The sequence below is a fragment of the Monodon monoceros genome, unplaced genomic scaffold, assembly GCF_005190385.1.
Source record: "Monodon monoceros isolate NGI ecotype Baffin Bay Population unplaced genomic scaffold, NGI_Narwhal_1 Super_Scaffold_21, whole genome shotgun sequence".
NCBI classification, from domain to species: domain Eukaryota; kingdom Metazoa; phylum Chordata; class Mammalia; order Artiodactyla; family Monodontidae; genus Monodon; species Monodon monoceros.
Genome location: NW_021703778.1, coordinates 163,656,468 through 163,670,525, shown reverse-complemented (window position 1 = coordinate 163,670,525; position 14,058 = coordinate 163,656,468). Strand labels below are relative to the sequence as shown.

The following is a 14,058-nucleotide window of genomic DNA, read 5'->3' as shown; positions in this document are numbered from 1 at the left end:
GATGCAGGGAGCTGCCCTCCTGGCTTCCAGCTGAGTCCTTACTGCTCACTCAAGACCCAGCTCAAACACACCTCCTCGGACATGGCACCCTGGGCTTGGGTAGATCTTTCTTCCCCTCCAAGTGCTAGAGTTGTAGCTCTCCCTGGATTTACATTTCTGCTTTCTGCTCTAGGTCGGTTAATGTTGGTGTTTGCATGTGCACGAGTGCGTGAGTGACTGTGCACACGCACGCACACGCACACAACAGGCACATTAGACGGGGGAGTGGTCGTCCTGTCTCACTCATCTCCTCTCTCTCCTCCACAGCGCCTGGCACACGCCTGGCACGTGGTACTCTTCCATGACTTCCTGTGGTGCGAATGGAGGCTTGTTTGTACAGACTTGCCAGAGTCTGCCTTTAAAAATGACAAACTCTGTGCAGAATTTCAGTAAACTTAGTCACTTTGTTCCTCTCCCTCTGGGTGAGTGAAGTAGAATCTGCTCTTAGAGCGAATAATGTGTGCATGGTTTTAATGCCTGGCCTCACCCCTTCATCAGCTTCCTGACCGTCTGCCATGTCTGCCCCCTCCCGCCAGGCCCCTTCCTGGTACCCATGATCCAGTGCTCGCACACTGACTCAGCAGCCCCCTGTCACGCCCGGAGAGGCCTGGCCTCCCTGCCACGCGCACATGACACACTCTCAGGCTGAGACTGCCTCAGAGGAGGCAGGCCCTGCCATCTGCTGCCTCCCCTTCCGCCCCAGAGGACACGCCCAGCAGCCCAGCCCTCTCTTCCCCGGCCTCTGCTGAGCTGCCTAGTCAGGGTCAGAGCAGGGGCCAGAGGAAGACCAGGTGGGCTGGGTCCAGGATTTGGAATAGGAGTGGAACCTCTTCATCCAGCCTCAACTTGCCATGAACTTCCAGGAGCAAGAAATTCACCTCGAATCCATCTTGCATCCCTGGAGTCTTGAGACTGGGCTTATCTTTTGCACCAACACTTCTTGGGACAGGTGGGGGCCTAATGCAGTGATTGGGTGCTTGAGACCCAGCCTTTCCCTCTGCCACTTCTATAGCAGTGCCACTACCCCCAGGCCCCCAAATCCAACCTCTCTGGCTGGAATTTGAGACTATCATGTCTGGCTGTACCGTGAATTAAGTGAAAAGTAGTATGCTCCAAGGAGGGACCCTTCTGGCATCGGTGTTGAGCACAGATGCATGGCTGTGCTCAGAAACCGTCTGACTTCCTTTGGGACCTGGGCTGGATTCAGAGAGCTGATTCCAGTGCTTTGCGGCAGGACCAAGACTCAACCGTCTAACTCCTGGGCCAGCACTCCTTCCCCTGAGCCACGCTGCCATCCTCTCGGCTGTTCCAGTGGTGGGATCAACACACAGCTTTCTTCTGAGTCCCAGGTGCCACAGGATCTCTCATTATTTTTACCATCACCACACTTCTCCCTCCAAGAAGAGACTGGGCCCAGAAGGGGCTGGGGCGCAGGGTGTCCTGACCTGCCCTGGGCTGAGATACTTACTTGGGCTTATTTGTGCTTCTCCCCCGCCCCATAGGGGTCCACAGGCTGTGGCGGGTGATGAAATCCCATCCTGGCGGTAGGAGGCGGGCTGTAGGGACCAGCTGCTCTGTCTGCCCGGGATCCTCGGGTCAGGAGCCCTGTGGGGTGCACCAGCGGATGGGAGACTCAGACGGGTCCCTGCTTGTTAGGCCTTCTTTTGTCACCAAGAAGCTCCATCCTCCCTGAACTCGTCTCTCCAGACATGCTGGGTCAAGGTTATGGGGCAGGGTGAGGGGATAGACAGGAATCCCCAATACAAGGAGTCCTCTGATGGCTCCCGCTGCACTCAGAATAAGATCCAGATGCCTTGTCCTGCCAGCCACGTCCCGAGGAGGACATGAGTCTTAGAGCCTCCCGATGCCATCCTTCGACTTGCTCAGCAGATGTGGCCGAACAAGGAAGCCCTGGTGGTTGGTGGGGGGACGGTGAGCACAGGGGACGCGACTGGAGTGCGAGGTTCCTCAGCCACATGCCTGGCTCGCCTTCCCCTGGCGGTGGCAGAGGATGCGGGGCGGGAAATGGGGCTGCTGCTTCTCATGGTCAGGGACGCCCTCTGTGGCCCAGAAAGGCTTTTCTTTGGCTTCTTGACGAGGTTTGGAGAAATCTGCAGTCTACAGAGGCGTCTCATGGTAGAACCCTGTGTGTGTGTGTGTGTGTGTGTGTGTGTGTGTGTGAGCATGTGTGTGTGATATATATGTGCATGTATGTGTATATGTGTGTGTAGTGTGTGTATGTATGTGGGGCATGTATGAGTGTGTATGTGTGCATGTATGTGTGGGCTTGTGTGATGTGTGTAGTGTGTGTGTATGAGCATGTGTGTGTGATATACGTGTGCATGTGTGTGTGTGGTATGTATGTATGGGTGTGGCGGGCATGTATGAGTGTGTATGTGTGCATGTATGTGTGGGTTTGTGTATTGTGTGTGATGTACGTGCAGTGTGGTATGTGTGGGTGCATGTGTGCATAGATATGTGTGTGTGTGTCGGGAGTGGGCTGTGGGGAGGATGAATGCCTTTGGAAGAGGGGGTCTGAGACCTCTAACCTCACTTCGCTGAGAATGACCCTCCGTGGGGTGCGTGAGGCAAGAAGCCGGCAGCCTCCCTCTCAAGCCCTCAGAGCTGTTCTTCACTTCCAGTTACCCCACAGAGCAGGGGCTGCGGGTGGGGCCTGCGGCAGCCTTGCCAGCGTTGACCGAGAGGGCTCCGCCCTGCCCAGGCTGGACCAGCCGCTGTTCTGCAGGCAGTGAGGCATCGGCGCCGCCCTCCAAGCAGAGAACAGGGGGCCCCCTGTGCACCAGGCCGGGGTGGGGTGGGCGTGGGGTCTCAAGGTGGGAGACCTCACCCTCCGACAGCTGGGAGTCGGGCACAGAGCCAAGGAAGCGCTCACTTCCCTTTCTCTTGGTTTTAGGAACCAGGCCGTGTAGGCAGCCGTTTGCGCCCATCTCTTCCCACACAGACCGGGTGGAAAGGTCTTCTTGGTTTAGCGGGGCCTCCCCGGCTGGCTCACGGAGGGGCCCGGCTGGGTCCACAGAAGCCTCCCTAGCACTTCAGGAGCCCTGCAGGGTGCACACTAGGTGGGAAGTCTGTGCGGACTGGAGACCACTGGCTGCTCCCCGCTGACCCCTTTCCAACCGTAGTACTGAGAGCTAACACACACTTATGGAGCGCTTACTGTATGCCAGATGCTCATCTAGGGGCTTGACACGCATTAACGTATTTAATCCTCCCAACGGGCCTATGAAATGGACACCATTATTGTGTCCATTTTATAGACCAGTAAACTGAGGCCTAGAGAGGTTAAGTGGCTTGCCCAAGGTCACACAGCTAGAAAGTGGTGGAGCTGGGTTTACTGAGCCTGATTCTTCCTCCCAGCACTTCTGCAGCATCACCCTGAAGAGCCGTGCTTAGAGAGAGGACGGAGATGGGGTTCAAGGCAGAGTCTTGTCCTGCCGTAGGTAAAACTCCAGCTTCCACCGGGCTCCAGTGAACCCCGGAAGGGCTTCAGGACTGGGCTGCCCAGGGAGCAGAGTGGATGGGGGCTCAGCTCCAGTGGGGAGGGGAGCAGACCAAGTTCACTTCTCAGAAAAGCCCTTGGGGCAGCCACTTCTCCCCTCAGCGCACCCAGGCTCCGGGACTGCTCCTGAGGCACTGTTGCGCCAGCCAAATGTTGCCTACTTTGCTGGGTGGACCCCTGCCGAGACCCCCTTTCCTGTCTGGGAAGCTGGCTGAGTCACTGAGAAGGCCCTGGAGCTCTCTCCTGAACCTGCCTCCAGTGTCCCTCCAGCCACGCCCTCTGAGCCACCGTGGCCCCCAAGGCCCCGGGAATGCAAAGGGGTCTCCCAGCCAGCAGCCTGCGTTAGCAATCTCTCCTCTCCTCCTGACAGAAGGAATCCTGCTCAGTTCCTACCTACTCCCTAAAAAGGGCAGGAAGGGCTTCCCTGGTGGCGCAGTGGTTGAGAGTCCGCCTGCCGATGCAGGGGACACGGGTTCGTGCCCCAGTTCAGGAGGATTCCACATGCCGCGGGGTGGCTGGGCCCATGAGCCATGGCTGCTTGGCCTGCGCGTCCGGAGCCTGTGCTCCGCAACGGGAGAAGCCATGGCAGTGAGAGGCCCAAGTACCGCAAAAAAAAAAAAAAAAAAAAAAAGGGCAGGAACTCTGTGCCCTCCAGGCTTACTCCATTTCCCTGTGAGTTCCAGGACCCCTTCATCTCTTCATTATCCACCCCGCTTTTTTTCATTTTTTTGGCTGTGCCACGAAGCATATGGGATCTTAATTCCCCGTCCAGGGATCAAACCCCTGCCCCCTGCAGTGGAAGCGCAGAGTCTTAACCACTGGACCACCAGGGAAGTCCCTCATTATCCACCCTTGAAGGCCCTTAAGCCTCATCTCCCCTGCCCTGGACCCATTGCAGCTGCGTTTTCAGACCTAGCCCAAGAGTGAATATTTATTAGGGAGAAAAACAGAAAAATCTTTGGGCCCAGAGATTTTTGCCTCTATTTTCTGGAACCCTGATCCTGATGAAATCCCTCTATATTAATGATAAATTTAGGAATCTCACTTAAGTCCATCGGCGGCCTCATGTTAGGGGCAACAAAGGATCTCACTGTAAGAATATGCGTCCCCACACCCAGTTTTCCAGGCTAGGTAAAACTCCCTGAGTCAGAAATCAAGCCCACCCAGCAAGGTCAGAGCTGCTTGAGGCCCCTGGAAAGGGGTGGGTGGGACAGGAGGAAAGGTAAAGGAGACAGAGGGAGAAAGGCGCAGGGGGAGAGGTCAACTCAGAGTCCATCATTTCCAGGAGCCCATCACAAACAAGGCAACTTGTCTGAGCCCTTTCTGAATTCCAGAAAGTGTCTGTGAGCATCTACATAAATGGGGTGTTCAGACCCTAGAACATAGCATGTGCTGGGTTAAAGCAAAATGCGACAGGCTTCTGGGAGGACTCTGGAGAACTCTGGGGAATCTCCAAGAGGAGGACGGAGGAGGGCCTTCCTAAGGTGATTGGACCACAGAGCCCTCTTGGTGGGGGGCGGGGGGGGATGCCTGCTTTATCATCAGTAGCAGGAGGATGCTGATTCAGCAGAAAGATGTCTGGACCAGGACACGGTGGTGGGTGGTGTTCCAGGTCCCACCACAAACTAGCTGGGAGGTCCTTGGGCAAGTCACAGCTCTCCCTAAGCCTCAGCTGCCCCATGAAATGAATCTCATAACTTCAGGCCTATCTTCTTCAGGGGACCGTTGTGAGAGGGGACAAGAAAATGTGTGGCTGATAACCATGTCGCCTCTGAACAGGCCTGGTAGTCCCACCCCATGAAACTACTGATAAGCCGCTCACAGACCCTCCCTCCCCTAAACTAATCACCCAGGCCCTTATCCCATAGGCATCAAACTGTCTCCACCTACCAGGCCTTCTCCTGATGGGTTTGGGGAGGCTCTGAGGACATTTGAGAAGGCAGATGCAATCAGTCCCTAGGCTTTCAACCATGACCGCAAGCGTTCAACTTAGACAACACACAAAGCCAGTTCAGGCGCAGCCCCAGCGTTATTGGAGATACAGGAGGTGTCTGAGCTGCTGCCTCATGGGCCTCAGATCCACCCAAGAGACAGCAGGATTGTGGCATGGGGTCGGGCTACGCAGCATGTATGGCATGGACCTGTTGGGAGGCTGTGGCCACTCAGGCCTGGGGCTGGGGGCCGAAGCCCTCCTGAGCCATGCAAGAGAGGAAGTGGGATTTGAGCCAGGCCAGAAAGCAGTGCTGTGAATTCAGTGTCTCAGTGGAGTGGGCACGAGCCTTCTCAAAGCCATCCTCCCAGCCTTCCCGATGCCCTGCGTTTGTAAGACGAATGGCTCCTGGGGTTAAAGGGCCTCTGGAGTGAGTTTCAAACGGCTCGATGTGAAGTGTTTGAGAACCACTGGGGTGCACTAGTTTAGTCTGGACATTCACCATCACCACCACCACCACCGTTACCATCTCTACCGTCATCGTTATTACCACTACCTTCAACTGCACCACCATTACTATTACCACTGTCATCGTTGCCATCATCACCACCACCATGACCAACGCTCTCATCACCACCATCAACTCCACCAGGACCTCCACCCCAATTACTATTACCACCACTTCCACCCACCATCACTACCACCTTTGCCATCAGTGCCACCATCCCTGTCATCACCATCACCGCCTCCACCACCATTACCACCATTACCACCATCCACTTCATCACATTTTCCACCTGCCTTTGATCACACAGAGATAAGATTTTAAAGTCCAACTACTAGCACCTCTCCCCTCTTAACCGTCTGCACCCCAAATATTCATCGTCATGTCTGTCGGCTCATAATCAAAGAGACCAACCAAAGCCTGATATCATACTAGGCTGAGCATACATTCTGGTTTGTCCAGAACAGTTCCAAATCCTGCCTATTGTCCCTGCTTCATTATTCACGGCTCCCCTCTTTCACCGTCAGCTATGTTTGCATGACATTATATTGTCACCCTAGTTTAAGACCACATCCCGCTTCTGATTGAGTCTCACGAAGATAAGCACCCCAAGGATTCTGACCTGGAACAGAGCCTGGCGGGAAAACTAGGAGGGTGAGATACCCCTCGCCAGGCATCGATAACTAATGGATACCCCTGCCTCCCCCTCCCTTGCCTTCCCGCTGCTGCACCGGCCCCCAGGAAACCCCTGAGAAAAGAGGAAAACGGCACCGGTGTTGCTGAGTATCCCATGACCTCCTCGCACAGCAACAAAGGGGTGGACGTGAACAGCGCCGTGGTGTGAGTCTGCAGGCCCTGGGCCGCTGGCCAGAGGGGCACCTCGGCGGCACTAGTGGACACAGGAAAGCAAGTGGACACGAGCTGACACTGGGCTTGTCGGGACTTCATTGCCTTGAAGGCCTCGAGCCTCCCGAAGGAGAAACCATACTCTGCCCAGCCTCACCCCCTGGTCAGTCCGTGGGCAGGGGCAGCGGACACCATGCTGAGCCAGGCTCACCTGCGTGCAGCACCCGGGGCAGCGCTGCCACCCGCGGCCCCGTCTCTTCCTTGTCTTGCGTTTGATCCGTTGACTGTCTCCGGGCTGCTGTCTAAAGCACACGCTCTGAGAAGGCAGGGAGTCTGTCTGCTGGGGCGGGGAGGCATCCCCCTTTAGCCAAAAGGAAACCTCTCCTCCTCCCCAGGAAGCCCGCCTGCTTCTTCCTTGACCAAGCTGCTCCCAACAGAAGCCATGGGTGCATCCGTGAGACGTCCCCGTTCAAAGGTGCTTCCCACACATCTGTCCGCCGCCCCATCTGCAGCTGTCTCAGTCTTCAGGGCCTGCCTTCTCCCTTCCGTCCCCACCGACGCCTGGGGCCCCTGTCTGCTGACCCCCTGCCACGGAGGGCCGTGAGCCCAGCCTGCAGAGTCCCCTCCGGACCCAGCAGAGGGGCCCATTCACACCCCGGGGTGGAGTCTGGCCGTCCAGGGAAAAACGACTCACTGAACCTCAGGCCCGGGGCCCGGGAAGGGCAGGGGCCACTACGTCTGTCCTCAGATTCATTCCCCCACCTGACCCTCAGAGGAACCAACGCTTCCACGTGAGCCAGGCCCTGCCCTCCCCCCGGCAGAGGCCACCGCTTGTGCCAAACCCACCGCCGGCCCTCTGGGCTGGGCCCACCCTGCCTGGCGCTGGGGCCCCTGATGCTCCCCTGAGGCCTGGTACCCAGACCCTTCCCTGAGAGTCCCCAGGCCTCCCGTCACCCAGAAGGAGGCAGTGTTCTTCCTGTGGCTTGCTTTGAATGTCTTTTATGTTCTAAAAGCGCTGAACCCTCCAGAGTGGTTGGTAGATGAAGGGAAGAAAAGGAGATGTGAGGAGAGGGACCCTCCAGGCCTGGTGACCCCCATCTACTGGCCCGGTGACCCCCATCTGCCAGCCTCTTTGGCAGTCGGCCACCTGCCCCGTGGGCACATTGCTAGGCCCTTGGAGACAGCAGCCTTGTGGTTCTGCACAGCCCATGCGCTGGGAGAACACGCCCCGCGGTTCCCTCACTGCCCACACACCTGCTCAGAAGGGACCCGACCCAGCCAGCGGCTCCACTGGCTGGCTATGTAGGGACTTAGCCTGGGGACCCTGACCGCCTCCTAAGCCATCAGTGTCATTCTCTGGGGGGTGTTTGGGCCACAGGTGAGACTTTCCCATCCAGGGGAGACTGATAGACTGAAAACCAGTCCCCATTTGGGCTGAATATTGAAACATCCATTGTCCAGGAGCCCTGGTGCCCACGGAGTTGTCTGTGGGCCGAGCGCAGGGGAAAAGGTGAGTGCACTGTGACCCTGACCCAGGTCCTGCTCCCAGGTCAGCGGGTACAGGCTGAGGACAGGTCCAGGGCAGACTCTCCCAGAAAGGATTTTTCCTGCTTTTCCATTTTCCCCGTGCATTGAGGCCTGAGTGTGGGTGTGGATTGGATTTTGCTCTCCCTGTGCACCTTAGCACAGGGCCACCTGTGGCCTGCATCCCTGGTGAGCACGTGACAGTACTCATGGTTCATGCCCTCCAGTTCCCAAGGATGCAGATCTGGGTGACAAGCGGGCCAGAGGCTGTGGGTCCTCAGCGGGGCACACCCCATCCCAGCGCACTTCCCCCACTGCCTGCAGCCTCCTGCTGAGTCCCCCCTGATCCCTGAATAGAGACCCAGGCAGGACCCCAGCCCTAAGCACATCCATCCTGGGTTCAGAAGTGATAGGAGAGCACCTTCAGCCAGAGGGAAGGATCCGAGCTAAGGGATCGTGGAGTGCTGGACAGCCAGTCTCGGGGGGACCCCGAGGGGGGCAGGTCACAGCCCGGCTTTTGCACAAACCTACTGGTCCACCTTCCCCAATCTGAGCTTAAATTTAGGAGGCCCGGATTTTGCAATTAGCCTAATCCTCCAGCCCCGGCGAGTCTCCCCACGAGGAACCCCGGTGGACCATCCATCCATCACTCTGGGGCCAGTATCCCCTTCCCTGGAGACACACAGCCAGGGCTCCATGAAAAGCTAACGTTTGTGCGTAAATTCCCCCAAATTGGGTTTGTCAAATCTCCTCTCACCAGTTAGTGAAAACTAAGAGAAGGGCCCAGTTTTTAAAAGAGAATTCACTTGAGAACAAACCCTGAACCGGCCATTTGGAAGACAGCTCTCACGGGTGCAGGGGGAGAGCCCCACCGGATTTTCAGCTTAAGCAACAGAAGCAACAATAAAACTACCCCAGCCTGGTGTTTGAGCTTCGAACTTTAATTTAAGGACTATCTGCAGCCCCTAAACACGGACCAATCCTCAGACTAGTCTGAACTTTCGAGAACGAAATGCACATTCCTTCTCTGCATTTTCTCAAATAGATATTTTTCAACCGTCTCCTAGTTGAGCCCAACTTTAGAGTGGCATATAGATCTCCCAGAGTTTTCAGGTGTTCCTTAGAAGCTTCTAAAGCCAGTTTTAGAAGAAAGACTAATAGCTGTAAAAATATAGACATATATATTATATATAGTTATATATATATATTTAAAGAGATATCTATATCTATATCTATATATAATTACTGTACTCTCTGAATCTGTACAAAGTATGATTTAAACAGCCCAGGTAGTGTGAGATATCTAATGCATGAATGTAAATACCCTGAGACCTGCCTTCCTAACCGTGTGCCGAGAGTACCGGGAAGATGGCTCTTATTCCCAGGAGTTCTGTCTCAATGGACAAATACACGCATCGGTGCCGTCTTGCCCACCAACAAGCCACTGATGTCGACTCTGTGCTGAGATGTTGCACAGGAAGCAGGACGGGCAGCACTGGGGGTGGGCTCCGTGTTACTTACGAGGAAGAAAGCACCATGCCTTTTTATTTTCAATAAAAATATACTTATAAAGATGGCTGTCAGTTGTCCTTTGTGGCGGAGTGGGGAAGGAGAGAGCGGACTGAGTGTGGCGGTGTGGTCCTTCCTTGAGGCCCTGCTATAGACCCAGGTACCTTGGGTACCTGGCTGGCCGTGGTACTTTGCTTGCCTGGTTTCTATATGGTTTTATCGTAACGCCCCGAGGCTGGCATTTGTGGGGATTCCAAGGTATCAAGCCTCTCCGTCAGCCCCAACCCGGCCACCTTGATCCTTGACTCAAGTGAGAGGAGGGTGGCCAACCATCCTAGTTCGCCTGGGACTGGGGGGTTTCCTAAAATATGGAACGTTCAGAGCTGAAACGGGAAAAGTGCCTGGCGGACTGGATGAGCCAGTCGCTCTAATTTGACAAGTGCTCACGGGAATCATGGGGGCCAAGGATCAGCGGGCCACGCTGGAGGGGAGACGGGTTACTTCTGTGGCCAGTGACGGGCCTCCTACTATATCTACCCCCAGGTCTAGACCTCGGCCCCCAGGGTCAGTCTGCAGCTGCTCAGATCACTGTGGTGTGGCCTACCCTGCGCCCCCAAGCAGAGGGACCCCAGCCCCACCAGGAGCAGCCCTCTTTCCCTGTGCTTTTGGAGAGAAGAGGCTCCTGTCTGATGGGCCAGGCGGGATGGAGAAAGAAAACAGTTGCCCCTGCAGCATCATCGTTTTTATCCGAGGAGTGAGGAAACAGTTTGGAGACGGAGTGACAGCCAAGGTCACGCAGACACAGGAAACGGGTGGGACTGGGGTTTGCACCCAGACTTGGGTGTCTTCAGCATGCAGCCACTGGACACGACTGAGGGGGACCCCAACCCAGACTGTCTCCCCACAGTTGGGGTGCTGCTGGACCCCATCACCTCTACCTGGGTTCCCCACGGCTTCAGAGTCAGCTCCGTGGAGGCAATTGGGAGGCCCCTGTGTGCCCGGAGTTGGGGGCCTGGAATTTCTCCAAGCTGCCAGCTGAGGGGGATGTTGGCTCAGTGCAGCGGCTCTGGAGGAAAGGGCCTGTGTCTCAGGCATCTGGGGTCAGGGAGCGGAGGGGAGCCGTGGAAGTCCCTGCTGAGAGCCAGGAGGCTGTCACCCCAGTGGCACACCCCCCGACCTCCACCTGGGATTCCACGAGCTGTCATTTCCCGAAACTTGACACGTGTCCTGGCAGACAGTAGGCGCACGGTGGGTGGTGGCCACCATTGCTGTCACTGTCACTGCTGTCATTAATAAAAGGCTGCCACCCAGGCCACAGGGAGAGCTCCTCCGCCCACTGGCCACTTACCCGGGTCCCCTGTTTGGGGCGGGTGAAGATTCGGTGGGGCACCTCCGACCTCACTCCCGGGCACCCCAGCCTGGCCAAACTCACAGCAGCAAAGCCCGAGGCCAGCAGGGCGTGTGGCAGGGTGCATCAGGCCTGGGTGTGAGGCTCTGCTGACCCCTGCAGGTGCCCGGCGGGCAGGAAGCAGCACCAGCCTAGGAGAGGACAGGTGCTGGGGAGCCGTCAGCCCAGAGCGGCAGAGTGCCCCCGCCACTTCCCATCTCCACCCCGCCTTTCTGGGGCTTTTGGCCACGCTTCCAGCTCCAGACGGAGACCAACACGGCAAACAACGGCGGGTGCTCCGGCCGCCTGCCAGCCCTGTGCCCACCCGTGAGCCTCGCCCCTCGTGCTCGGGGTCCTGCTGCCGCCACCCAGGTGTGGGACACGGTGGGATCCACAGGTGACCGGGGTGGCGGCACGGAGCTGTGCTGGAATGACTGCCCCTGGCCAGTGGGGGGCGGCTCTTCCTCCTTGCTTCCCTCAGACGCGGCACTGAGACTCACCGTGGGTGACATCTCGGGAGATGGCCCTGTGAGGTGGAGGGAGCAGTGGCACGTGGTTCCCGGTGGCGGCCTCGCTGCGGCCTCATCTTTGGCCATGCCCACCCACCCCACCTGCCTAGGGACCGGCCCCACTGGACCTCCACTTCCTTCCTCCACCCTCCCCTGCCACCCACCCCCGCCCAGGAGGGAGCCATTAAGCTCCCTCCTCCCTCTTCCCAAAGTAGCTGTCAGGAAAGCGCCTGAAAACTTCCTTGACATAGTAGTTTTGATGCCCTGTCTCCTGTTTCCATCCCTGGCACAAACAGTGCCACCAGCCCAGACTCCGGGCGCCGCTGTGACTGCCCTTATCCAGCACATCCGACCCCTCGGGCCACCCCTCCTTCCCATCCTCTGCTGGGGAGCGGTTCTCCCAAATGTACATCCTCAGGCTCCTGACTTCAGCTGTCAATCATTTGCTCAGTCATTCCCCAAGTACTCACAGAGCATCTGATACGTGGCAGGCAGCACACTGGACACTGGGGTTCAGCTTCCCCGATGCTTGAGGTCCCAGCTCATTCTCGCCCTCAAATCCGGCAGGTCCCGCCCTGGCCCTCCAATCGGCTGTCCAGTCCCACCTCCGCTGTCCCAACCCCCAGTGCTGGTCCCACTCCCCACTTTCCCCAAACTCTGCCTCATTCCATCTAGCCTCTGTCTGCCCACAGGAACTTCCTCAAACCTACCCCGCTGACGGCTAGGGACCACTCCCTGGCCACGGTCTCTGGCCTGGCTGCCCTTCCCTGGGCCATCCCACACCGCTCACCGCAGCGCCACTCCACGTGCACACCTCCCTGTCTGCAGGTTTCAGGCTCCCCTCCCCCACCCCTTGGCCTGGCTGCATGGCCACATCTGATGCGCTGTGCAGATCCTCTCAGAAGCTGCCTCTTCCCTGACCACATGGACCAAAAGCCCACGGGTGCACAGAGCCCAGTGATTTCTGCCTTCTCTGGACGGCACAGACAGCCCTGCGTGCACAGCTCTCATGTCTGCCCTCTCCCGTGGACAGTTCCAGAAGCTTTCTCCTCTCTTGTGTGAACCTGTCACCCCCTGGAGAGCCTGCATCCACTCCTACCCTAGGTGTTGACCATGCTGTGTCCTGGGGATTCAGAGAAACAGGAGAGGGCCCCACCCCCAGGAGCAGTTTGGTGGTGGCGATGTAAACAGACAGTGACACCCGTGTGGAGATGGAGGGACACCCAGGGTCGACTTCCCAGCACTTCACATACATCATCTCTTTTAATGCTTCCTGCAAGCCTAGGAGGATGTAGATCATCCCTATTTCACGGAAGAGTAAACTGAGGTTCAGAGAGGTTCAGAGGGGTTCAGTGGCTCACCAAGGGTCAAAAAAGCAGTAAATGACAGAGCCGAAATTCAGACCCAGTTCTGTGTGGCTATAAGTTCTAGGCCCTTCCAACCCAGACAGGCCCTCAGATTTCAAATGGTCCATCCCAGCTAGATTTACACCCAATTATCTTCCCAGCCCATGAAAAGCAAACAGGACACTCAGCGTCCCCAGCCCCTGGAAGCTGGAGTCAGGGATTCATGGATCTAACATGAATCATTTTTGTGATTTCTTTTTTTTTAATTGAAGTATAGTTGGTTTACAACGTTGTGTTAATTTCTGCTGTACAGCAAAGTGATTCAGTTCTACATATATATATACATCCTTTTTTTAAAAATATTCTTTTCCATTATGGTTTATCATAGGATATTGAACATAGTTCTCTGTGCTATACAGTAGGACCTTGTTTTTTATCCATTCTAGATATAAAAGCTTCCATCTGCTAACCCCAAACTCCCACTCCATCCCTCCCCCAACCCCCTCCCCCTTGGCAACCACGAGTCTGTTCTCTATGTCCGTGATTCTGTTTCTGTTTCACAGATGGGTTTATTTGTGGCATGTTTTAGATTCCACATATAAGTGATATCATATGGTATTTGTCCTTCTCTTTCTGACTTACTTCATTTAGTACTAACATGAATCAATTAATATGTGATTCTGGCAAGTCCTCTCCCCTCTCAGAGCCTCAGTTTTCTCACCCGTAAAATAAGAGTAATAATCCCTGGCCAGCTGCTTCTCCAGGATGTGCACATGGAAGGGACTGGAAGGGTCCCAGCATCACCGGATTGAGGTCACAGCAGTTGGGTCCTCATTCCAAGCCTGCAGGAGCCTGAAGCTCTCCTGTCCTCTCTACCCATCCCTTGGGGACTTACATCTGGCTACAGACTTCAGAGCCTTCAGGGTTGCCCCTGGTCCCCAAC

General features: G+C 56.3%; 1 protein-coding gene across 1 annotated transcript in view; it reads left to right on the top strand.

Moving 5' to 3' along the window:
• PRIMA1 (proline rich membrane anchor 1) overlaps nt 1-6,927 on the top strand; it is a 59,770-nt gene extending 52,843 nt beyond the window's left edge. The window contains exon 5 of the mRNA XM_029238857.1: nt 6,736-6,927. Within this exon, the coding sequence (XP_029094690.1) occupies nt 6,736-6,838 (103 nt within the window). The 3' untranslated portion in view covers nt 6,839-6,927. The remainder of the gene's footprint in view (nt 1-6,735) is intronic.
• Nucleotides 6,928-14,058: the final 7,131 nt, after the last annotated feature.